This window comes from Haliotis cracherodii, unplaced genomic scaffold (assembly GCF_022045235.1).
Source record: "Haliotis cracherodii isolate W230 unplaced genomic scaffold, xgHalCrac1.p SCAF_2, whole genome shotgun sequence".
Taxonomy (NCBI): domain Eukaryota; kingdom Metazoa; phylum Mollusca; class Gastropoda; order Lepetellida; family Haliotidae; genus Haliotis; species Haliotis cracherodii.
Window position 1 is genome coordinate 76,295,321 of NW_027266275.1, and position 24,436 is coordinate 76,319,756.

The following is a 24,436-nucleotide window of genomic DNA, read 5'->3' on the forward strand; positions in this document are numbered from 1 at the left end:
GGGATTATTTTATTTAATAAATGTGATGAAACTATGAAATGATGAACTTGAAGAACTAAAATCTGTAAGTTATGAAAGACGTCAACTAAAGAATTTGTATAGTCTGCGTCTGTACGTGTGCGTGTGGTATGAGATATGAAACAAGGAAGTTGCGAGTAGGATAGTCCATTTTTGGCTTGTGACTTAAACATTGGGATAAGATAAGAGCACATAAGGCCATGTACAATAGCTTTTATTTCTCATGATCATAGTTTTCTAAGTTTTGTAAGCCAAGAATTATACAAATAAAAAGCAACGTGAGTACAAATATGGCAGGTTTTATTGTAAACTGAGCTAAACCTTGTTGTTTATTAGTGGAAGAGGTTTGAGTTGGGTACATTACTGTGTACAGTTTCAGCTTGCCTAAACTGTAGCTTCAACTGGGCTTTAACATGATATAATACATGTAATAATAATAATAAAATGACAAAAGCTTAATAGTATGTGTGCTGTTATAGTAGATGCTGTGACGAATGGCAGTGGCATGTCGCTTCTTAGTTCTCATGTAAAGAAGAAATAAGTTCTGCGATGTAGAAGAAAGTAGGAACCTTGTGTTGCACTGCTAGATTCGTTCAAGCATCGTGGTTTGATAGGGTGGTTAGTCTGATTTCATATCTGTAGCTTGTCACTTAGAATCAGCTATCAACCTAACTCGGAGTTGACAGCTGATACTTGCGGACCTAGTTATCTCCCTTCAACATGCTAAACATTTGAATTTGCCAATACTGCATGCCTGCTGTAATTAACTGTCCGCCACATTGTGAAATCTCCATTGAAACCATGCTTAAACATGTGTAGCTATAAATATTGGTATATGTCACCTCCCTTTCATCAGAGAGGTATGGTCAGATGTTGTGGATACCTTCATCTTTTCTCTTGAGCTGTCACCTGTCAGTTATACCTGGCTCCGGCTCTGGCTCCGACTCTGGCTCCGGCTCTGGCTCTGCTATATATGTGATACATGTGTACTGCACAAGTAATATTGTGTCTGTCATATTTTCATGTTATATTGCAATATAATAAGTTGATCTTGACAAACATTCTCTGAAGTGCAGCACAGATATTCTATGGTGTGCTTCTGTGTGTAATACCATGCCGTACTACACGTAATCTTCACTTTGGCTTCACTGGTATGAATGTATTTAATGATATACGTATCTCACGACTACTCTATAGCTTCTGTTGATTGGTCAGCATGGTCTGGCGCCAGTGTAGATAATGTGTACTCTTGTTGTTTTTTTTGTGCTGTCTTTGTGTGCTGTAGTAAACAAAGGTAAGTCTTCTCACTCTGTGCATGAGCATGGCACCATAGGTAGACTCTAGATGTCAACTGTCACCATAGCTATTCCAGATGAACTTTGACTTCACATGACTCTAGTCGTATTGATCCAGGTCAACCTTAGAAAACCGCCCTGATATTGCTGGAATATTGCTAAAAACGGCGTAAAACCATACTCACTCAACATGAGAAAAAAAATGAATTTCGAAACAAGGATTATTTACTCATGTCAAAGTAGTCAACAGTATCTATGTATGGCAGATCAGTTGCTAGACTTTCAGCATTGCATTTCTTCACTCTTTCTACTAGTCATTTTATTTTCAGGGTGGTGTATTTTTTTCAGAATCTTATTTTTAGTATGCTTGTTTAAATAAGATTTGTCAGATCACTGTTCAATGCAGGTAATATTTTTTTCTTTCATCTGAAAGATATATCGGCATTTGCTGCAGAGATGGTTTAGTGTGTCAGTTCCAGAGAATTATGATGTGAAAGTATGTCAGTTTTCACATCTCTGTATCACGGTTGGTTGACAGATTCAGTTAATGGTTCGGCAAATAGCCATTATTGTTCCCGTGTCTAAGTATTGGATCATGATGACATCATCTGTGACTGATGATAAACAAGTGCCCTTACCACATGTCATCAGTTCGTTGATATATTGGACTTCAGGTAAATGTCAAATAAATAGACCAGTGGCATTCTGTCAGTGACATTTCATTATCTTATTGAACTTGTGATGCTCTTTGCCACATTCAGACAATGTCAGACCTTCTTCTCTCGTAACTAACAGGTAATAGGACTTCATTGTACACAATTTTCATGCAAATGAACCATAGAATGTCTAAAAATGACACTATTCATAATATTCTGAGTTTTTGTAACTCTACTCAGAAATGTAAGGTAATGATATCATATACCAAAGAGAACTTCGAAATAGATTAATGGGTTTTAATTAAGACTAGGTCGTGACAAAAGTAAGAACAGGAAACTCCGTACTAAATCCCCCAACTCACTGAGTTGTGTCCCTTTGTTGTCAGGATCTGGTGATTATTGGTTCACATACTAGATTCATCCTGATTGTTAGGTTTCATCTTTGTGCTAAACATCTGCATCCTGGGTATCTCTGAATTCCCCAGAATGTCTTGATATGTCTTTGGTTTTCTTGACCAACCCAACTTACTCAGTCACGCAATTTTGTGTGCGAGTTCCATTTAAATTCAATCTATTAAATGTTTCAGCTTGAATTTTTTCTGAATTTTATTATTCATACTTGTAGAACTAGTGTACTGCATGTTTTCTTTGCATAACTTACCAGTTACTTTTATGACTTATTAATAGTTGTTTGTCTTACATTTTATCTCATTATGTTGTATATACAACGAGAACAACAGGTGTTCAGTGGACTTGAAAGAAACATGTTTATATTGATCTATATATATATAAAGAATCAACAAAGACAACACTGGAAAGTGTGTCATGTAAAAAAGTATTTTGAGATAACAGTTTCAATAACTTTGACAATAGTATTCTTAAGCGACTAACTTTCACAAAAGTGTTGTATTCTTTCAAAACAATTTCAAATATCGTGTCATGAGCAGTTTATATTATTCATATGTTGTATATTTATTTTCTTCGATGAATATAGCAAGTGTTTTCTAGAAGCAGCTTCAGTATATCGTCCTAGTTTTCATGACAGTGATTCATGCAGTCACATCTCCTTGTGTGCTCAGTCATATTAAATTGATAATTAAATACATTATTTATTCAGAGTCATTAGCCTGAAAAGTATTGAGACACTGGTAGAATTAATGACTTACAGGTCTACACAGTAAACACTCTATAAGTCTGTCACCAATATTTTTAATTAGGAGATGTATTTTGTCATGATCCAACACAGGTGATATATCTCCATGGATGTTTATTGATACTATTTTCCTATTGATCTTTTTCACACTTTCGCCATCTTGGATCGAAAACGAAGCTTGGAGAGCATGGCTCCATGCAGTGTGAGTCGCATCAGCTCATAGGGAACAGACAGCATGTTGTGCATTTCACTGATAGACATTTCAAACAAACAAAAAATGGTATCCTCTGTATCTAATACAGAAGATATTGCACATTTAATCCTGAGGTCTAACTAAAATATGCCTGTAATACACAGGAATTAGCATTTTGCTGTCAGGATCCCGGAAGTGAATCGAAAGGTGCATTTCGAGATACGTATTTCAGAAATAGATTGTTTTATCATAACCTCGTCGGCATATAGGTACAATGTGACAGTACATTCAATGACAGAAGTTTTGTATCGTAAATGAACCGCATATCATGAAACACGTCAGTGTACTTTTGCAAATTTGCTCAGTCAATGCGTGGCTTGGCAAATTCGAGATCGTCGATAATGTTTATTTCACGTTTCATAGCGGTGTTTTGCTGCACAACGCACTATCGTTTTGCCATGAGTCCAGTTGACAAAAGACACCTTTTCTGCTATGATTTTCATCTTAACATATTACGATGTAAATGAAATAAGTTCACAAAATAATTTGTGTGTCAAAATAAATATTCAGAAGGGGCGATAACTCTATTCAGTGTGTACAATGACAGATGATACTTTACTTGTTCTTCAAACATCACTTAACTGATTATTGCCGATTGAGATTGAACCGTGCACGACAAAAGTAATAATGTGTGAACTGTTTAAAAGAAGTTAAAAGGAAACTAAAAATTGATAAATATAAATAATGCATGAAATTGAAAAAATATAATTGATAAAACCATCAACTTCTTGAACACCCTCATCTAATCCTGTATGATGATAGGTAATTGTATATCAAAAGGAAGCTACTAATACATTTATCCTGAATAGTTTGAAAATGTCTTGATCAGATATGAGTTCAGATAAAATAACAAAAGATAAAAAGGAATCAACTTCAATTGGTAATCAAGCCAAGATAAATATATGTATCGGTACAAATTATGTTGATGGAACAATCTGGATTTCTCATATTTAACAAAGAAAAACAAACCGAAATTTTCATGTCTTTATTTCTCACATTATAAGTTTTCGAAACTTAACATGGACCGGGTGTCTTTGTCAATCAAAAGCACCTAATTAAATTCCAGGTGAAAATAATTTTCTTGCTTGTAAACAAATGGTACAATGTGCTTTTTTAGTGTCTGATAAATATTGACTATGTTGGTTTGTGAGTGAATAAGGCTTTTCACTTCCTCGTCCTTTGACAGGATGCACATTGTAACCAGTGTGTTACTGTCAGCAGAAAGCTCCTCCAGACATCCGTCACCGGATACTAGTACTTCATTGTGTTGACTTGCCGGCCTGAAATGAATATTTCAATAATATTGTAATAATATTTCTACTTCAATAAACAATTTTTTATAAACAATGCATATTCGCCTTCTCTCAAAATATTGCTTATTTAGAAAACAACATTCTTCGGAAATAGCGAAATTTCAGGAAAATTAATCACAGTGTGTAACATTACATGCTACATTAGAACAAAATTCTGATTTGTTACGATTGTAAATTCTCAGTAGGTTACAATGTGATACATCATATCAACATATCAATTTAGATAGTTTCTGACATATATCTAGATATGGTCAAACGGTTAATATTTCCGCTTCAAATACAACCCGCAAAGTTTTTTAAACTAACAATAAATAGTTTGGCTTAATGGTGTGTAAATGAATTATCCTTTACAAGATCTCAGTAGCATTTGTATTAAGTCTGTTCAGATACCATAAACTGCACAGGGAGTTACCAGGTGGTCATGGATATTTTAAATTGAAATCACAACAGAACGACCAGACTCAAATTTATATCGGTAAGGAGACCAGATAACAGTAGAATAGTTTGTCAATGATAAGAATAAGAATAATTTTCAATACTTACGATAAATGTACCGCGATGGTTAACTTGTCACAGTTTGTCACGATTGCGTGTCTTGTTGACATCTCCATGTGTTTCATGTGCTATCCAGCCTTCACCTTCTGCTCTCCAAGCCTCGCTTTCAAACCAGAAGTAACGAAGTGTGAAAAAGGTCAATACATTTGTGTTGGTTGGTAAGAGAATTTCATGTAAACTTTGTAACATTTTCCTAAACACTCCTGTCGGAAACATTGGCCTTGAACCTTGCTTGGTAATATTTTCCTATAAGCCTCTGGTAATACCTGACATAAATAATACATTCTTGAATGGATCGTATATACTTGTCAGTGGCTGATGCTTTGCTGCAGTGTGTCCATATACGCTGCATGTTTCACATTTTCTGACAGGTTTACCATAGCTAAAACTGTATTAAACTTCTCTAAAGATGTTAAAGAACACCCAATAGTTTCATATGATTAACGTTTATCATGACAGATTAATTATAATCTTATGAAAACACTGGGTGTTTTTTTTATTTCTTTTGAGCAGGAAATATCAAAACATGATATCTGAGAATGAAATTTTGATGGAGTAAATCTATACTCTAAGAGTGGTTGGATGGTCACAATTTGTCATGTTGAACATTATAGCTGGTTATCATTTATAAGATATCATATGTTTTGTCTTCTCTTCAATATGAAATATATTGTCATAGCAGAATATGTGACTCAGTTTTATTAGTCAGCTGGTAGATAGTGTTTTGTATTACTTTAGTATATGCTTTATTTATTTCATATAATTGATGCTATACATATTGTGTTAAGCCACCAATTTAAATAACTACCATATCTCCGATTACTGCCAAGCTGTGTAGACAATACTTATTCATTATTGTCAGTGTGAAGCATGTTAAAGTCTATTCTGCTGTATAATTACCTCAAGGTAAGCAATTTCCAAAATGGAAAGTTTTCACTTTTGAGTAATTAAATGTAATACTATATAACAAATACTAAATGTAACAGACAAAACTATTATCAGTATTTTTTTTCTATGTATCATTAAAGTCTTGACTTATAACCTTAAATCATTCCATCAGATAAGGTCTCATAAATATGGTGTATTTCCTAGATTGTAACCACTTTGAACACACCACTTTCTTGCCACATGGATTTAGTGGCAGAATTTGTTGAAATTTTGTGCATGTTTACATTTAGACACTTCAACCACTGAGTCATTACATACAAAAGATGAATGTGAAGTTTTGAAGTGTTTACGTGTTATCTTTAAGCATTGTGGACTGTATGACTCAAATGATAACACGACACAATTACAGTTATCTGTGTCAGTCACCATGTTCCGAAACAGCTCTGCACAAACTCCAGGTAATTCAACTACCCATGTTTATCTTTAACACTGCGGCTTTGTTACTCAATGAAACTATTGTTTTGCTGAGTACACCTTCGCCAGAAGCCTGGAAAGAAACTTTTGAGGACAATATGGGGGCATGTTTTTTCTTGGATTTTTATGTGTGAAAGTCAACCTCTAAGGTAATGTATGACAGAAGGATCCCATGTATTCTGTCAGATATGATTGTTATTGGGGGTTGAGGTAATTTGTGATTGTGATAGATTGGAATGTGAATCTGTCTCACTTGTGAATGAATAGTAGGGCCATTCTGCTGATGCCAGTTCAATTTACATTTTCGTCCCTGTCTTATGGTGGCATTTCCAGATGGTTTGTCATGAAGTCAAGGCCGTATTTTGTACCAGTTATTCTAATAACCACATGGAAGTGATGTCCTTACATCTTGCTATAAGATTATTCAGTTCAATAAGTGATATGTAGTGTGTGCTGCTAAAACTTGCTCAAAGTATGTGTAGTATTGCATGTTAAAGTAGCAATGGTTAATGAAGTACAGGTTGGAGTGTCGTGTTTCTGGAATCAGGTCAATACCTGACATTTTTACATTATTACTTCTTTTGAGCTTTTAGGCTTGACGTATGGTTGTGTTGGACATTAATGTCTGCTAAGGTTTGGTGTCTTCATTACATGTGTGCACTTCATAACATGTTAAAGGTGATGGGGCTATCTAGTGGTTAATGAATATGCTTGTCATGCAGAAGTTCTGGGATTGATTACCACATGGGAACATTGCGTGGAACCATTCTTAGTGTCCCCCCCATGTTGGAATATTGTTGAAAGGGGTGTAAAACTATTCTCACTCACTCATTTACACTGATAGAAATATGATGTGGTGAACATTGTTACATGGCGGCCAGGGGTGGGAACCGCACACTGGATTATGTAGACACATAGATGGGAGTACCATATAACTAACAGGGTTGGTCTCCTAAGGCTGGTGACTTTGTTCATATTATGCCTTGGCTCACGCAGCATTGATTGGGTACCCACTAGGATATGAGATGGAAATGTAACTGTTAACTTTCTAGCACCTCACAGGCACCTAGGGCTGTATACTCCCCAGGGACAGGAGAATGAAACTTGTGTGCAATCTGATCAGTTGACCTGTGGTGGTAATATAGCGCTTTGGGCATGGCTTAGTGTGTGGACTTGGTACACCCTAAATATGCACATTGTTATTACATGGGGGACTGAGCTTTTTCAAGAAGGGGGGGGGGGTGTATCTGCCATGTGACTGGCAACTTTTCTCAGCCTACAGAAATAGGGCTGGGCCGATGTTGAAGACAACTACAACATTACTATTCATTGCTGTTCTTTTTTATTTCGGCTTTAATGCAAAATGTGATGCCAGGATAGAATTGGTCCTCATAGCGGGTCATAACGTAATTAGAGGCTATTTAGTGAAGAGAAGGTCAGCTTTGTAGACTTGGTTGATTGGATGTCTTGACCATTGCTCATAATAAGAACCACAGAATTGTCTGGTGCAGACTCAATCATTTACAGGCTGACGTCATATAGCTGGAATATTGCTGAGTGTGGCGTTATACAACAATGTTATGTTTTCAGTTCACAATGTTTTATAAAATATCAAATGTGAAGCTTCATGGGGCTGAACTTTGCAGATATATGGCCCAAATATAGGTTTTATTTCAATTCACAACATGATCATATGGAGTTTCAGTGACTATGCAAATTTACTTTTATTATTAAGTTTTATGATTTCTGTGCCATTATGTTATTATGTCAATGTATCATTTATTTGCTTGGACAGTGATCTGACTTTTGTTTGTCATCGCAAGGACATGTGCGGCAAAAGATCAAATTTTAAGAATGAATATTTTTCTAGTTCAATTTACCAGCCTGATAATTGTGTGAACTATTTAGTGCTATAGGTGTCTTTCCTGCTTTGCCCCCTAACATTCCTCATGTTGCAATAACCGTCCTCTCGGCATGCATGTCTTCTCCTTGCACACCGAGACAATACCTGATTAACTGTAGTTCTCCAGAACACACTAGTTTCATAGTCTTGTATTCAATATACAATACCCAAAGCAGTAAATATATCTATATCTTATTTACTAGACACAATATAAATAGGGCAACATAAATTTTAAAAAGTACTTTCATCTTCATTCTTGCTTTCTTAAATTATTTTAAAAAGTATATGGAACATTTTGTTACACTTTTCAGAAGTTATTCATAAATTCTTTGTGTTCTTATGTTCTAAGTTTGTGTGTTGTCATAATATGTTCATACAGGTGTTTTTCAGTACAAACTTGGTATGGAAAACCATCATTCTGTATGGCTTTTCTTAGTCCAAAAAATGCTTTTGAAGATGATAGAAATATTAATTCTTCGATGATTTCACTTAGTTTGGTTGCTTACCTTGTATTTATGGTGAGACAGGACCAAGCTTTCTACCAAGTTTCACTGAAAAACAAATGTCTCAATGTTTTGATTCTGTGTTGTAAATCACCTTATTGTGTTTGTTATTCATTTGTTTATGCCAAATTTGTCTGAATATATTAACCTTTTACATTTTGTCAACTAACTCACTTTGAAATTTAATCTTTTTCAAATTATGTTTATGTTATTTGGTATTTTACAGTTTTGTTGATGGTTATTTACTTATCATTTTTGAAAAGTTCCATTTTGCATGGTTTGATCATGTTGATTAGACTAATTTGTGGGACCAAATGTCCACACGAGAATACTTACAAAGGATGTCAATAACTCTGGTGCACAGTGATGATTATTTGATGGTGTGTTGTTTTGAGTGTTATAACATTTGTTGTTATGACACCTGTATGGTATACAACTGTATGTAGTGTAAAACGGCGTGTATTGCATGCATTAATTCTGCACGTGTTACACGTGGGAGACTGATGCACAGACTAATTTCATACATGCTGAGAAGCAGAGCAGTCAGTAGACTGAGGCTGTTCCGTAATTGAGGGAATGGTCCTTTTCTTCTGAAAAAACATTTATTTGGTCGTCGGAAATGTCAAAACAGAGTCATTATGAACAAACATTTTATCAGACTATTTTTGGCCAGTTTTGCTCTAAAAGAAACCTTGATTCCTCCCCAACTCCATCGTCAGTGTTGGTGGTCTTACTGATTGGCTGATTCTGTCAACTAGGTAATGTGCTTCAGACAGTGGGGAATGGCTCGCAAGTGTCGGCACCTGCAGGTACGTTCGTCTGTCCGTGCGTGCGTGAGTCCATTTGTCATGGCCAAGTCACGCTGACATGTTGTGTGGCCCACTCGCACCAGACAAACCGCTAGCTGTGTACTCCTGTAGTCGTGTTGTATGTGTGGCACTCCACTGTCAATCAGAGCAACTGAATTACTACCTTCTCTTGACCAGTTTGCCTTTTCCTGGATTGCTTACCCTTGCCCTTAGTAATGACCTTGACCTTTCAGGAATTGTGATGGACCTCGAAGACATTGTCACTGAAGAAAATTTGTTTTTGCATAACAGAACATGCATGTTGTCTTAACATGGGGATATGAATGTGTGTAGTTTGTACTGAGGCATCTTTAACCTTGAGCTTTCACCTTGACCTGATTGTGACCTTGAACTTGACCTTTAGTGTCGGTGAGAAAGATGCTTGACATAGGTCTTGTTAAATTACTGTGATTCACTTGATTTCTGCTGAGGTTGACTTGTTCCCCATTTCTGCTTGCTGCCATATTCCCTAGTTGAAGTGTTCCACTGTTCACAGCCATCATCATTGAGGCAAGGAACTATAGTATCTTACTTTCAGCCCTATCTTATCCTGATGGGGTTACTTTAAGCTTTTATAAATGCAATATTTCCTCAATTGTGCTCTGAAAATATAGGACCTGCTGTTGTATGAGAGCAGGGTTGAACCAGGCATCAGGAACAGGTATGTAAGCTGCATCACAGACCCGGTTGGCCACAACACAGTAGTCCCACCTGCTCTGCAATACTGAAGCTTCAGGTCCAACCATGGTTTCTCTGGATCAGTCTTTTCACAGCCATTTTCAAGCAAATCAGGAACATTTTTTTTAAAATATGACATCTCTCCCTGCTCTGTCTGAAAGCAATGTCATAGCCTACGTCCTCAGTCACTTATGTACCCCTTTCCAGCCATCTTACTAGACTGTGGGATATTGCACAATATGGTTTGTAAGCAATCAGTTTGTCTAACGTTGCTGTAAGGGTGTTAAAGGATATGTATGACATGTTGTAGTTACTATTGATGCAGACTAAGATTGCATGTTTTCTTTGGTTTAACTTAAGCTTTGGTATATCGATCATCTGATATCGTTCAATAATCATCAAATAGCCAATTCCCTTCCACTGATTTACACACCTGAACTAGTATGGCAAGAGGGATGACTTCTACTTCCAGATAGTCAACTTTCCCTTCATATCGAGTAACATTCCTGCCCTTGGTGTCTACGTTTCACAACCTTTGAAGTACAATCGAGCATGCTCTTTGTACAAAGATTTCAAAGATCATCATACACCTCTTGCTCAGAAATTGTTTGATCAAGATTACAACATTCAAGGCCTCAGTAAAGCTTTCAGAAAGTTGTATGGAAGACATTCCAAATTTGATGCATCAGTGACAGGAATGATGTCTGTGGCAAGTCCATATTTTGACTTGAACCAAGTGATCCTGTCTTTATTCGTTGATACAGTTGACTTGCCTTTGCAAGTGTTTTTGACAGGTGTCACTGGTAGGGCGGGACGCCCTCATCTTTTCGCAAACACCTGGCATCATCACTATTTCAAAGCAATTCATAAACACATGCTCATGATATAGTTGGAATCATACAATCGACTTGGTTCATGACTGAGATTTCTTATGAAAATGGAAAGGGTTTTGTCACCTTTATTATTCAAGTAGGATGTTGTAGGCAATGGTAATGTGTGATGTTAAGCAACAATCACATCTTTTTTATGCAAATTGTGTGAAAGTGGCAGGTGCTAGAGCATGAAATGCTTTCCATTTTTGTGAACACCTGAGTGTCATCACTGGTTTTCATGATCTGTTCACAAATATTCTCACCACTATTTGGCCTTTTACGCCCCAATGGAATCATTTAAGGTGGATAATCAAGACTGTTAATTCTCTAGACGACATTTTATATTTCACTTTTGCTTTGTTTTGTTGTTTTCATAAGTAAGGCTTCTCTGTAATGTATTCCAAGTCTTTCTGAAGTGTTCGTACTTTCTTCTACCTATTGTAACTCTTGATCAGACAGTGTTGAACTTGGTTTATGTTTGTTGTTTTATACAGGATAGATATGGTCATTTTTAGATTTTCTCCTTTGTGTCTTCTTCAAAATTTTATAATCTTTATAAGTCAAGTCCTCTTCTATACATAAATATCTGAAGTTGTTTGACAGAATAGGAGAATTAAGCTCTTGAATTCATAACCCTGTCTCAAAATCACTTCTTGCAAATGTCGGATATTTAATGGATACTGTTCTCAAATCATCAAAATTTAACATTTAGCTTACCTGCAAAGCATTATCACAACTTTTGACATTCATTGCAACTGTAAAGCAACCTGAAGGCCAAGGAACAGGAGTAAATAATAAACAGCTCGTGTATGGTCATTTCCCGAGGAATGTTTGTATTTGTGCAAAGCTTAACTGGAATTATGCAGCCCGGTAAGGTGAAGGTCAGAGGTTCAGTCATCATTCTGTGCAGTGTTATTAATTATGAATCGATGAAGCATATCTTCTATACACTTATACATAGAGCCTGGAAGAACTGCTACTAGATACCAAATGGGAAAATTACAGCCAGTTACTGAGACCTAATACTGCAAATTCAAATTACTCAAATGCAAGCAAATACAGCTCTTAAGTGGTTTTCTATGTTTGTGTCATGCCAGTTTTCTAAGATGTTAAAGGTTTCAAACAAAAGGTCCAGCCTTTTCTTGGAAAAGAAATATATCATGAATCAATTGGTTCCATTTTGAACACAAATATTGATAGACAAAGTCCATATTTTGTTTTCAGTGCCCAGTAACATAAACTGAACCTCTGTCCTGCAACTACCTGTGTTCAGTCTCTGTATGTCCTCAATACTTGTTACTGGTTGAAGCTAGACTGATCACCATAGCAACAGTTTATCAGTGTGAAGGATCCATGTTCTGTATTCTATCCTCCTCTTGGACTGATGCACTGGTTGACTTTCAGAAAACACCTTGAAATGGCAAGATCCAAAGAAATTGATATTGATGGAACCAAATTAGTTTTGCTGTGTAAGCTAGTTTAGCTTCTTTGGCATGCATAGTCTGATGATGCTAGACCATATGCAACAGTTTTATGAATTAATTATGATGCAAACGTTCACATCTTTGGTGCATCATTCCTTAATGCAGGTGAACAGGCTCTCAAGTCTTAAGATACAGTTCACACATTCATCAAGGTGTACTTCAGTGAGATCATGTATGTAGTATAGTTTCTCAGTTCATATCAACCTGTACCCTCATGTTTTGACTGACAGTGGTCTTCTAAGTATTAGCGTTCTTATGTAATGGGGGTCACGGGTGGCCGAGTCGTCTAAGGCGCCGCAGTTCGCTGTGCAAAGTTGCGTCCCTTGGGCACGCCAGAAACCTATGATTGTGGGTTTGAATCCCGGTTCGCCCCAATTATGTTTCTAGTTTTGTCAGCACAATACCCGTGCTCGTGGCTTTCACTGAAGTGGTAAACGTCTGAGACCTGCATCACTTCGGGCTTTCCTCAAACATTAAGCTGACACGCCATGATATAACTGGAATAATGTTAAAAGCGGTGTTAAACCTAACTCACTCACTCACTCTTCTGTAAGGATCCTGTGCTTCGCTTGCACGAGGATGGGTTGGCTACAGTGGATGACCTGTTCCATGTCATCATATCCTGAAGTCAGCGGATGCTGCTGATCCTATCAACCACAGGTTATGTGACTGAGGCATAAAACAACATTCACGTCTCTGGGTCCCATTCCATCAAGCTATCATGATTGTAACTTCCCTACTTCTACTTTGTGTAATAGTGCTAAGATCACAGTATTGTGATCTTTTCATTTTTTTAATTTATGTAGATTGTGTTTCAAAAAATGTCATATCACTTGTCACTGTTTGTTTGTTTTTTATTGCTGCACTCAGCAATACTTCCGCCATATGATGGCAGACAATCCAGTGATTGACATCATGAGCATCGATTCCCGCAACCAAATCTGCAAGCCTGCCCAACTGAACCCGTTAGTCGCCTCTTACGGCAAGCATAGTCGCCTTTGGGTTGCTGAAGAGCTATTCTAACCTGGATCTTCACTGGCCACATGTTACTGAATATGATATAAGATGTACTGCTATTTTGTTGATGAGAACTCATGCTTCCCTCTCAGTGTTTTTATTGCTTTTACTGTGGTTCATTGAATACTCATCCCCAGTGTTGCACCTGCCTCTGATCCAGTGGTACAGTCTTCCCTTTCCATCGTGGCTGGAGGGCATCTGAGGTGCTAGAATTTGCAGTGCTTGGTTGCAACCCTTAGGTGGGCCAATAACCTGTTGTTGTGGGCTCGAATTGCGGTTGTGTCCTGATTATGTTTCTACATATGTCAACAACACACCCATGCTCATTGGTAGCCCAAAGTGGTGAACATCAAAGACCTGCATCACTCCCTGATATAACTGAAGTACTATTCAAAGCGGCATTAAACCAATCCCTCCTTCTCACTCATCCTAGCCTGTTTCAGTACTCGAGGACCCTTTCTGTGCCCTGTGATCCTGAGCTATGTTGTGGCTGGCTTGTAGACTGATTGGTGCTACATCACTATTCAATTATCTCTGTTATAAGGGTCAGCTTTCTCAAGAAAGCATGCATATTGACCAGTAAGTGCTACAGCCTTGAGTTCAGTATGAGAGAAACATTAGACTCAACATGAGGGAAGTAATGACAGTGTCTTAATGAAATGTCAGGGTTCTGTGGGTGTTAAAAGGTGCTGATTCAGCTCTTGCCACTGTAACACTTTGGTGTTTAAAGGACTAAGTTATATATTTATTTTATTTTATTCATAAAAAAAAATTAATCAAAACATTTTATGTTGAATGATTGTCATTTTATTCTATGATCTTGTGGTTACTTAGTAGAAACTTGCTGATGCAGTGTTTACATATGTTCACCTTTCCACATGTTATCTGTGGATCCATTGTAGTGTTGAAATTGATAAGGATCCAACTCTTCATGGCAGTTTGGAAGGTAATTAGTCTGTTGAATGCTTTGCCTGTGTCTGAAGAGTAGAAGTCGAGGAATTTATTATTAGGACTGGTTATTCCCCGGTGTTGACTTTGTATATTTTCTATCATGCAGCCTATGTTGTACAGAACATCAAAGGGAAACAGATTCAATCGTATTCAATTGCTGCCAGTTTCTCCAATTTCTTCCTATCCACTTTGAGGGTAAAGGTTGTCTCTCTGATGATATCATATTTGGGATTTCATAATATTTATATGTGTCATGGGCAGGGTACCTTATTTGGAATGATGTATGTGGCATTTGTACGTTTGAGGCATCAGATGATAGGTGTTCTTTAATACATGGTAAATGTCAGCTTGCAATGATCTCCAAAAGTGGCCAGTATTGGATCAAATTCAATATCAGCTTCTTTGCTTGACCTTTAGCAGAAAAGTAATTTGTGTATAAAGCATCTGAAACATTCATAATTTACAGATGGCTTGGTCAAGATTTCCTTGACTCTTGGAGGTTGAAGGTATTTTTTTATTAGCGTGTAAATAGCTACATAATGACTGTCACAGTTTACTTGTTCACCTTACCAGATACCATATTTTCTTCAGTATAGGGCACACCCAAGTATAATGCATACCCCCCTCTAGCGGATTAAGTATTTTGGACAAAAAAATTCTGAATATTATGCGCAGAAAATAATTACACCATACCCCTTTGGCAAAATCTGGTAAACGAACATGTGATAAGAAACTTAGGTATTCGTTAGAACACCTGTTTTGAGGATATTTGTTTGCAGTGGAAATATCCTACATTTTGTGGAGATTGCTGCTTCCAATAATAGCAAGCATGTCTTCTGAACAAGATGCACAAAAGGCATCTGCCCTGTAGCCCTTGGATAGTTTGGGTTATCTTCTGGCTAGCGAAAATATAAATATATTTAAAAAAATAGATCGAATTTTCAGCTTTCTAAAAATATGTATTTGTTTGTGTGTTCAAGAAAAAGGACGTAATGAGATGAAAACTGTCATACTCGTTCAAAGAAAACATAGAGTGGTAGTTATTTTAATGAACAAATGGAAAGAAAGGGGTTTTTTTTAAATTTCAATAGAAGTCATTTAGATAATATTGATGTATTTGAAGATCTTGAAACTTTTGCATAAGAATATTAATCAGATAATATGCAGAGGCTTGTATTGAATGTTGCTTGACCACAGGGAAACTATTTGTGCAGTAGAAAACATAAAGCATATTATGGTTGGGTAGCAACGCAGCAAGCTTTCTGTGCCTTTCGTGGAGCAGCCTATGTTATTATGAAGGGATTATGGAAACCAAACCTCTGTATCCATTACAAGTATTGATACCCTCAAGGGTGTCAGAAAAACCAAGGCACTAAAAGGAGATGATGACGTCATGACACATGAGTTGACAAATTGTCAGGTTGAGATACCAGGCCAGTGTCATATTGGATTCTATTGTTGTGTTCAGCTTTGAAATCAATGTTGGGGACGTTCCTGGCGAGGAAAACTGATTTGTTACCAGCTTCATTGATCTCATTATTGACATAATATGCTTGCAATTACAACACATCACTGACGGTGTCACATCACCTATGGCAATACCAACCTGTTACTGGTAGGATTTTGACTTTCGTTTACCCTGGTCACTTAATGAGATAGGTTGAACCCAAACAAGCTTAATCACCTGTTCTTCGTCCGTCATGATAATTGTCAATAGCCGCCTTCTTGTGGCAGTCGGGAAGATGACAATGGGCTAGCTGGCCGTTGCGATAATGAAAGAGAATACAGAGGTAGGCACTGCATCTTCATCGTGGTTGTTTGGGGATTTGCCTTCCTCGGATCATATTATGTCGTCATCAGATGAGTGACAAACAGATTTTGCTGGTCAGATTGTGCTCCTGGTAATGGAATTTTCCTCGGGCAGAATGAGACAAGCACCACCAGGCTTTCGACATCTCTTCCATAAAAACCTCAAAGGTAATCTTTTGTAGATATGCTGTGCCATATATAGCTCCTTATGGTACAGAGTAGAATGGTAGTTCAAGGTCACAGTGCTGGAAACCATATACTTGCTCTTCTCATCCTTGTTTGTTGGTATGTGTAACCTCAGTCTCCATGCAACTGCATATTTTTACTTTCAGGACTGAAGATTTAAGAATTTTTTACTTAATATTTTTGGGCAGCAAGGAGATTTGGATTCTGGTTATTGTGTATAATTAGAGTTCAAACGTGTTGATAGTGATCATTCTTAATTAGATAGTCTGTTTAACTGCTTTCTTTAAGCTTATTTTGCATGGAGTTGATTCATAAAACTTCATGAAACATTGACCATTTCAGTAAAGTCATCATTCGTATGTGATGATCTGTTTGAATGCCATGCATATATTTATAACAAAGTGTCTTGTGCTTTTATGAGTTGGTGTTACAATGTGTAGTGATCATATTTCAATGTCTTTATTCTCAATGCTAATTGCTTACATAAAATTGAACTGTCATTTTGAAGATCATTCAATGGATTTTGCTGTTTCAGTATCTACCTCAAATATTTAGTAGATCCGTGTTTAACAAGTTTTTTTTATAAATGTTATAGGTGTGGAGTTTTTGAGGTTTCTAAATATCAAAAAAAGTTTTTTTATTAATTGAATTATGGTCTGCTTTGTTGAAATGTGAAATACTTATGTTCTAAAGTCAAGGTCAGTGTAGCAATGCTTGAGCACTGCATAACCAAAGTGGCAACAATTCACGGGACAGCAACATGGCTTTTTGTACCATAGCTTACAGAGTGTCTTTTTCTGTTTGCAGGCCGCAGTTTGAACGTGAAGAAGAACGATGGCATCAAGGAGTCGACAGACAGTAGTACTATCGAGGATGAGGACACTAAGAGTGAGTCCACAAGTAATACACTCTTTGATTTTTCATAGGGGAATCACATTCACATCTCATGGGTTAGACACAGATCAGGGGATAGTAGTCTTTGTTCAATGAGGATATACCGTTTTGATACCGTTTCATTTTTCCAAGGTCAAAGGAATAATACTTTGAATGTTTTGATCAATGAAAGTGTTCAGACTTTTGATTTCAAAGAGACGTCATAAAGTATGTATGCATTGGCATGTAGTGCAACCATTACAGCCAGATCTCTCTGACACAAGTCATTAGTATATTGAGACAATGGCATGGTGTGTACTGCAACCACTACAGCCAGATCTCTGTGAGACAGATTATGGTTGTGTTGAGACATTGGCATGTACCGTTATTTGTTTGCTGTCATGCATGTTCTGACCCTGCAGTGTGGGGTGTCTGTGGATGTCGTCACCTGGAATATGCTCTTAGACCACATCCATACACAATCAGACAGAAACATGGATTATGAGCTGAGCAGCAAGAGCTGTGCCATCTTCACTGCCATCTTCTCATGCTCATTCAATACTTCAGCCATGTTCCTCTAGTTTAAGTTGAAGTTTTATGCCTCCTATAACAGAGCTAAATAAAATATTTTGAATAGAGTTAGATGCTTGAAGGGATTGGTAGTAGACAGACCATGACACAGTGTCCTCTGGTCACCCAGACTGGTCATCCATCAGATGTGTGTGTTGAACCCACTCTTGTAATATTTACTCTGTGTTGTTTTGTTGGTAGAAACTAGAATTTATGTTCAGTATTTCAATAGTTACTAAAAGTTGTTTTTATGGAACATGTAATTTGTTAAATGAGCATTTATGCTAGGAGAAGGGGGAACCTGAAGCAGCCTCTGTGACCAGTATGTCAAGATGGATTTTCAACAAGATGATAAATGTTGTTGATGAACACCAAGATTAAGATAGTAATGTATTCCGAATTTATCCTTTGTCTGATATGAAATGATCGAGACCTTGCAGGAGATGCACAGGTGAGTGTTTGAAATGATTGCGTCATTTACTGTGCCAAATATCCAGTCACAAGACATGTGATGCTATGGATAGGAGTGTTACCTCCTCCACACAGTGATACCTCCAACATGAACACACCTGTATCGTCTGTAGTGGAGGCCTCTTGTTCTATATGGGGTGGTGAATGTTTGCGATGCAGCATGTGTGGTTATTTGTGTTTATTGTCTCAGTTGATTGATGTAAACAAGATTATTTTATACTTATGAAACACAGTGATTAGTCACACATTAATTCCAACACATGGCAGTTTTTTTTGTGAGGTTTGAGTTTTGACAATTGCAAGTATTATTGAGTATTCCAAATCCATCTGTAACATATTCAAATTCTCTGTAAAAAAACATATTGACATCCTTTAATGTGAAATTTTTTTACATTAACATATGTTAACATTCTATGTTAAGACCAAGTTTTACAAAAGTAAAATAATGGTTTGAGAAGATATTTATGATAACATTCTTCGGAACATTTCCTGAATTCTTAGGTTAATGTGTTAACAGTAACTATTGAGTGACCTCCAGTCCACCCAAAGTGTTTTAGTTTCTTTTGCTTTTCCATCTTTGCATTTTGGCCTAGAATACCTGTAAAACAAGATGTCAGATTAATCTATCCCAATCATTTTACAATAAGAATGGAGAATTGGAGAACAGGCAACATAAAAGACATTAGCCTTTTGAAGTGTCAATAAAGTATGGAAAATAAGTTAGTATATTTTGTTTTTATTTTAAATGGATGGATTTGTATACTGCTAATTTCACTCCAGTTTTCTTCAAAACCAATCTTCAGTTGATTCCAGCAGACAGCATGTTGTAATATTACAGAGTCTATTACAGAGTATCTAAGTTTGCATGAAGATGTATGTTAACCATTTTGTTGAACCATGCGTAAGAAAGCAGTGCTTAGTATGATTGGTTTCCTCTCTCTACTTCTTCTGATGGGATGACTACAGCTGTCAGCTCTCATCCTATCTCCTTTCCTCTCCTCTGTCCATCAGGCAAGCCAGATATTGACAGTGAGTATAGAAGGAATGAACAAGAAGTGAAGCCACCATCCCACCCATATCCTGCCCACTCTACTGGGGTCACATGCGTTCTGTTTTAGATCACTTTCAGTTTGCACGGTCTTGATTATAACTCTTAGTCTGCTTTTGGGGTTTGTTAGTTAATTGTTTTGATTTTGTGCATTTTGTTCATGTTTCTTTGACATGCTTTTAGTACTTAGTGCCATTCATAGAGATGTCTTAGAGATTAGAATTTCTACCCAGTCCGATGGTGTGTGGTTCTGTCACAGAGTGCAGCAACCTAATGGTGTTCCTTCTCAGAAACAGCCAAGAAGCCAGATGAAAACAAATTGTAAAAAAGAATGTGAACATATTTTTTTAAAGTCAATCCTATTTTCGTCTTGAAACATGGCTAAGGGCAGAATTCCATGAATGAAGCTTTCAGCTGAACATAATGTAATCACATCAAAGTCGGCACAGAAAAAAACATTTGAACATCATGACAGAAACGTTTATCCTTCCAGTAGGACTATGAGGCAATAATGATACAATGGCATAATTCCAGTCATGTCAAGAGTCAAGTAGGCTCCTTGGCTGTTGTCTGAATTGCGAGTGTTGAACATTCCCCCTCATGACATACATAATGGACCTCCAAGGTTAAAAATTCCAAGAGCTGGGCTGGTTGTCAGTAGGACAAACACACAGAGTAGTGTGCAGGTCACCATACACTTCCACAGTGACTCTATACCAATCATACAGCATTTACATACTGGCCAGAATCAGCAAACTCTGTACTTTACCACTCAACAGTTGTATCAAAATTGCGAAAATTATTTCAAAAATCCCATTTTTAGGAATATTATTTATTTAATTGAGGATATTGATATGTGATAATGTGATATCATGTGATATGAATAATTCTATGATAGATATAGTTAATGATCTAGCCTCTATTCCAAACCTTTGTCTTTGACCCAGTAGGGATCACATGACACTAGATTTGCAGAACCAGCCAATGTACCGATGTCATACGAAAGTGAACATGTTACAGAAGTGATCAGCATGTGACCTTCACTTAGTGTTCTTGTGGATGTTTTGCAAAGAAACCAACATATTAAAAAAGGACAATGCTTAGTATAAAGGTTTTTTTTAAATTCAATGCATGTAAGAAGAAACAAAAGCTTACATTCAACTTGCTCTTTGATAAGTTCAGAAAGTTGCTGAACAAGCATATATATTTTAAAGTGTCTGATTTTAGATTTAGTTGAAATTTGATTGAGTAGGTTTGTGTTGAATAGCACAGCATCTCACCAGATTAGTTTCTGAGATTTACGGACGATAAAGGCAGATCATTAATGTGAAAATGTACAAGATATCCCACTGTGTAATTGTGTCCCAGCAGAAGTTAAGATTGGTATACTGTCTGGTGACAGCTGATTGTGTGGCTTCAGTTTGGGCTTACAGTCATCAATATTGCAGCCAGTGACATTTAGTTTGTATAACAGTGCTCGATACAGACAGTTTTACACTAATAATAATAAAAGGATTTAAATCATCAATCTTGCTTGTAAAGATGTTTCATCTTAAAGATATATTACGAGAAGTTGTTATTTTACAAAAAGTTTACAAAATTTAGACGTTTAACTATATATGTATTTGATCAGCTCTATCTATGCTAATTGCATGCTCCCTTTTGTTTGGATCAGGAAATCACTGTCTCAGGTTTAGTTGTTTGATGCCAAGCAAAGTGGTTCATTCGTAACTTGGTGAACTTTATCAAATATGGAGAAAAAAAGATAGCTTCTAAAATATTTGACAATATATGATTAATGTTTTGTTCCCTATTGTTCCAAGCAAAGAGGCGTGTGATAGCTACCAAGGGTCTGACTGGTAAGATGATCTGACTCGTGGGTCTGGTGAAGGCTCCCTGAACATGTAATATCCACCATACCTCGTATGATGTACATGCAGGATGCCCTCAACATGTATAATCAATTCCCCAGTAAAGGATGACTATATACCACCCACAACCCCTCACCCATACATATCATATCCAGGGTGTTCCATGGAGCCTATAAGGGTGTCATCAGGTGTCCTTTCATATTCATATATGATCCTTTGCTTATCACTGAACAATATCATGTAAGGACCATGACATATAGAGGATGTCATTAGTGTCAAGGCACCACAACATATTCATTGCTTGCTAATTTGTCTTGCTGTACAAATGGAGACTATCATATAGCACCTGTTGCAGTCATGCACATCTTGGTGTCATGCTTTCTGTGATCAAGTCATCAACTTAGTGTCATATGATAGTCACCTGTTTGATCAAATTGTGAAGAAAAGTATTCCTGGCAATAAGCCATTTTGTGGTAGGTCACTAACTTTACCTTATATAATTAGGAAATGTTGAGTTGGTCTGGTTTTAAACATTTCAGCTGAACTGGAATTACTGATGGATATCTGACTTAGTTTTTTACCTTGCCTTTAGGAAACTAGATGTATATCTGCCTTAGAGCCCAATTGCATGTTTTACATGAGATACTTGGATACACAAGTTCAACTCAATATACAGCTCATATCACACAACAGGATGAACCAATCCTGTAGCTCAATATCACACAACAGGATGAACAAATTCTGTAGCTCAATATCACACAACAGTATGAACCAGTATCCGATACATCAGGGTGAACCAATCCTGTAGCTCAATATCGCCCAACAGGATGATCCAATGTCTCACACTTCAGGATGAACCAATGTCTCACACTATAGGATGAATCAGTCCTGCCTGCAGCATGCATGTCCTGTATCCTGAGACACACATCCTAACGTCCACCATGGCATGATATAAAGGACACAATACAAACCATGCATGATCTTTGCCTCTAGGAAACATACAGGCAAGGTAGTCCAGTGGTCAGTGTTTACAGCCCAGGTTTGATTCCCCAATGACCACTTTTGTGAAACCTGTTTCTGGTGTGCCCCAATCTGTTTAATTTGATACTGTTTGATGTGTTTTAAAAGATTTTTAAGAGTTAAAACTTAATAAAAAATTGGTTTGTTGTGATGAAATGTTTTCAGTTCCCTCAGATTTTGACTTTCGACCTACAGAAACAAACAGAAATTGAGGGAAACAATTCAGTGTGGTCCTTCATTCATGGCTTAAAACCAACTCTCCACCAGGGCTGGACTGGATTTGAGTTGGTTCCTACCTAGTCTTAGTGATAAGTGAAGTCATGCCCTACATGGTAATAGACCCGTGAAGATCCGGGTTAGAGTAGGTCTTCAGCAACCCATGCTTGTCTTAAAAGACGACTATGCTTGTTGTAAGAGGCAACTAACGGGATCGAGTGGTCAGGCTTGCCAACTTGGTTGATGCTGTCATTGTATCCCAATTACATAGATAGATGTTAATGATGCATTGTCTGGTCCAGACTCGGATTATTTACAGACATCATATTGCTGGAATATTGCTGAGTGTGGCGTAAAAACAACAACATGCTAATAAAGCACTGACTGCAGAACTGCATCATAGTGTTAACATCAAACACTTTGGGGCATCCTTCCACATTAAGCTGGTATGCTATGTTGAGACTGAAACGCTGTTCAACCTAACATACTCATTTGCCTATCTGTCACACACAAAGTCCAAACAAACGTGAAAGGGACAAATTCAAAACACCTACACCTAGTAGTTCCCCAACAACCAATGCTGGTCATAACAGGCAACTAAAACAATTGGGTTGTCAGGCTCACTGACTTGGAAGAAAGACTGATCTCATTCCCCACAAAGGTGTGGATTGACAATCACTAGATTGTCCGGTCCAGACTAGACTATTCACAGGTTGCCATCATATAGCTGGAATATTGCTGAGACAAATCTGTCGGTATAAAATGTATAGATAAGGGCATTAATGAAAAGTAGTTTTCAGGTAAACCAGGTCTTGAGCAGGTAAAGAGATGCAGTTTCATTATATTAAGGGAACAATTTATGAGGATTTTATGAACCTGTGTAAGATAATTATTTGAAGCTTCTAGTTAATTATCGTAAATGTTGATGGATGTGATTAATGGTACAGATATTATTTGTTTTTCTTTCATCAACAGCAAAATGGCTTATGCTTCATGTCCATATATCACGGCAATATTATCCTTGATAGATAGAGGTGGTGGGACAGCCTTGGCACGGAGCTCTGGTTTATGAAAGATGAATGTGTTTAACAGCAGAAATATATAATCTTACATAGATACTTGAGGAAATCTTTTTCTGATTTACCATTTACTACATCTAAGAGTAGATTATGAAAGCTTTCCATAGAATATGACAACCTGAGAAAAAAGTAATATTCATCCATCTTCTTTCTTTCCGGTATTAACAAACTGTTCAGTTTACCTTATTGAATATGATAATTATTGCATATGTGAAATAAATCGGAGTACATAAGGGGTTAAGACTTGGATGAGAGAAACAATGGCTGGGTCACAGTTAAGCTTTCTGCTCTTTGTTTCTTCCATGTCATTTTCAGCCTACGTTTGTTTGGTTTTCTCTCCAAATTTTAGTATTCCATTTTAGCCACATTATCATAACTCATGCCAATACATACAAGTCGGTATACCAAGCCTACAGATGGTGTTGCAAAGCA

The 24,436-nt window shown here is 37.0% G+C and overlaps 1 protein-coding gene across 23 annotated transcripts in view; it reads left to right on the top strand.

Annotated features, from left to right (window-relative positions):
- Window positions 1-24,436, top strand: part of LOC139468530 (calcium/calmodulin-dependent protein kinase type II subunit delta-like) — a 135,895-nt gene that overhangs the window by 100,106 nt on the left and 11,353 nt on the right. For 5 of the 23 annotated variants that reach the window (XM_071250542.1, XM_071250543.1, XM_071250551.1 and 2 more), the window contains 4 exons: window positions 9,770-9,820; window positions 17,664-17,756; window positions 19,737-19,799; window positions 21,642-21,677. In XM_071250542.1, the coding sequence (XP_071106643.1) occupies window positions 9,770-9,820; window positions 17,664-17,756; window positions 19,737-19,799; window positions 21,642-21,677 (243 nt within the window). Of the gene's footprint in view, window positions 1-1,303; window positions 1,313-9,769; window positions 9,821-17,663; window positions 17,757-19,736; window positions 19,800-21,641; window positions 21,678-24,436 lie in introns of all 23 variants that reach the window. The other 18 variants (XM_071250547.1, XM_071250561.1, XM_071250560.1 and 15 more) reach the window with 12 other exon arrangements.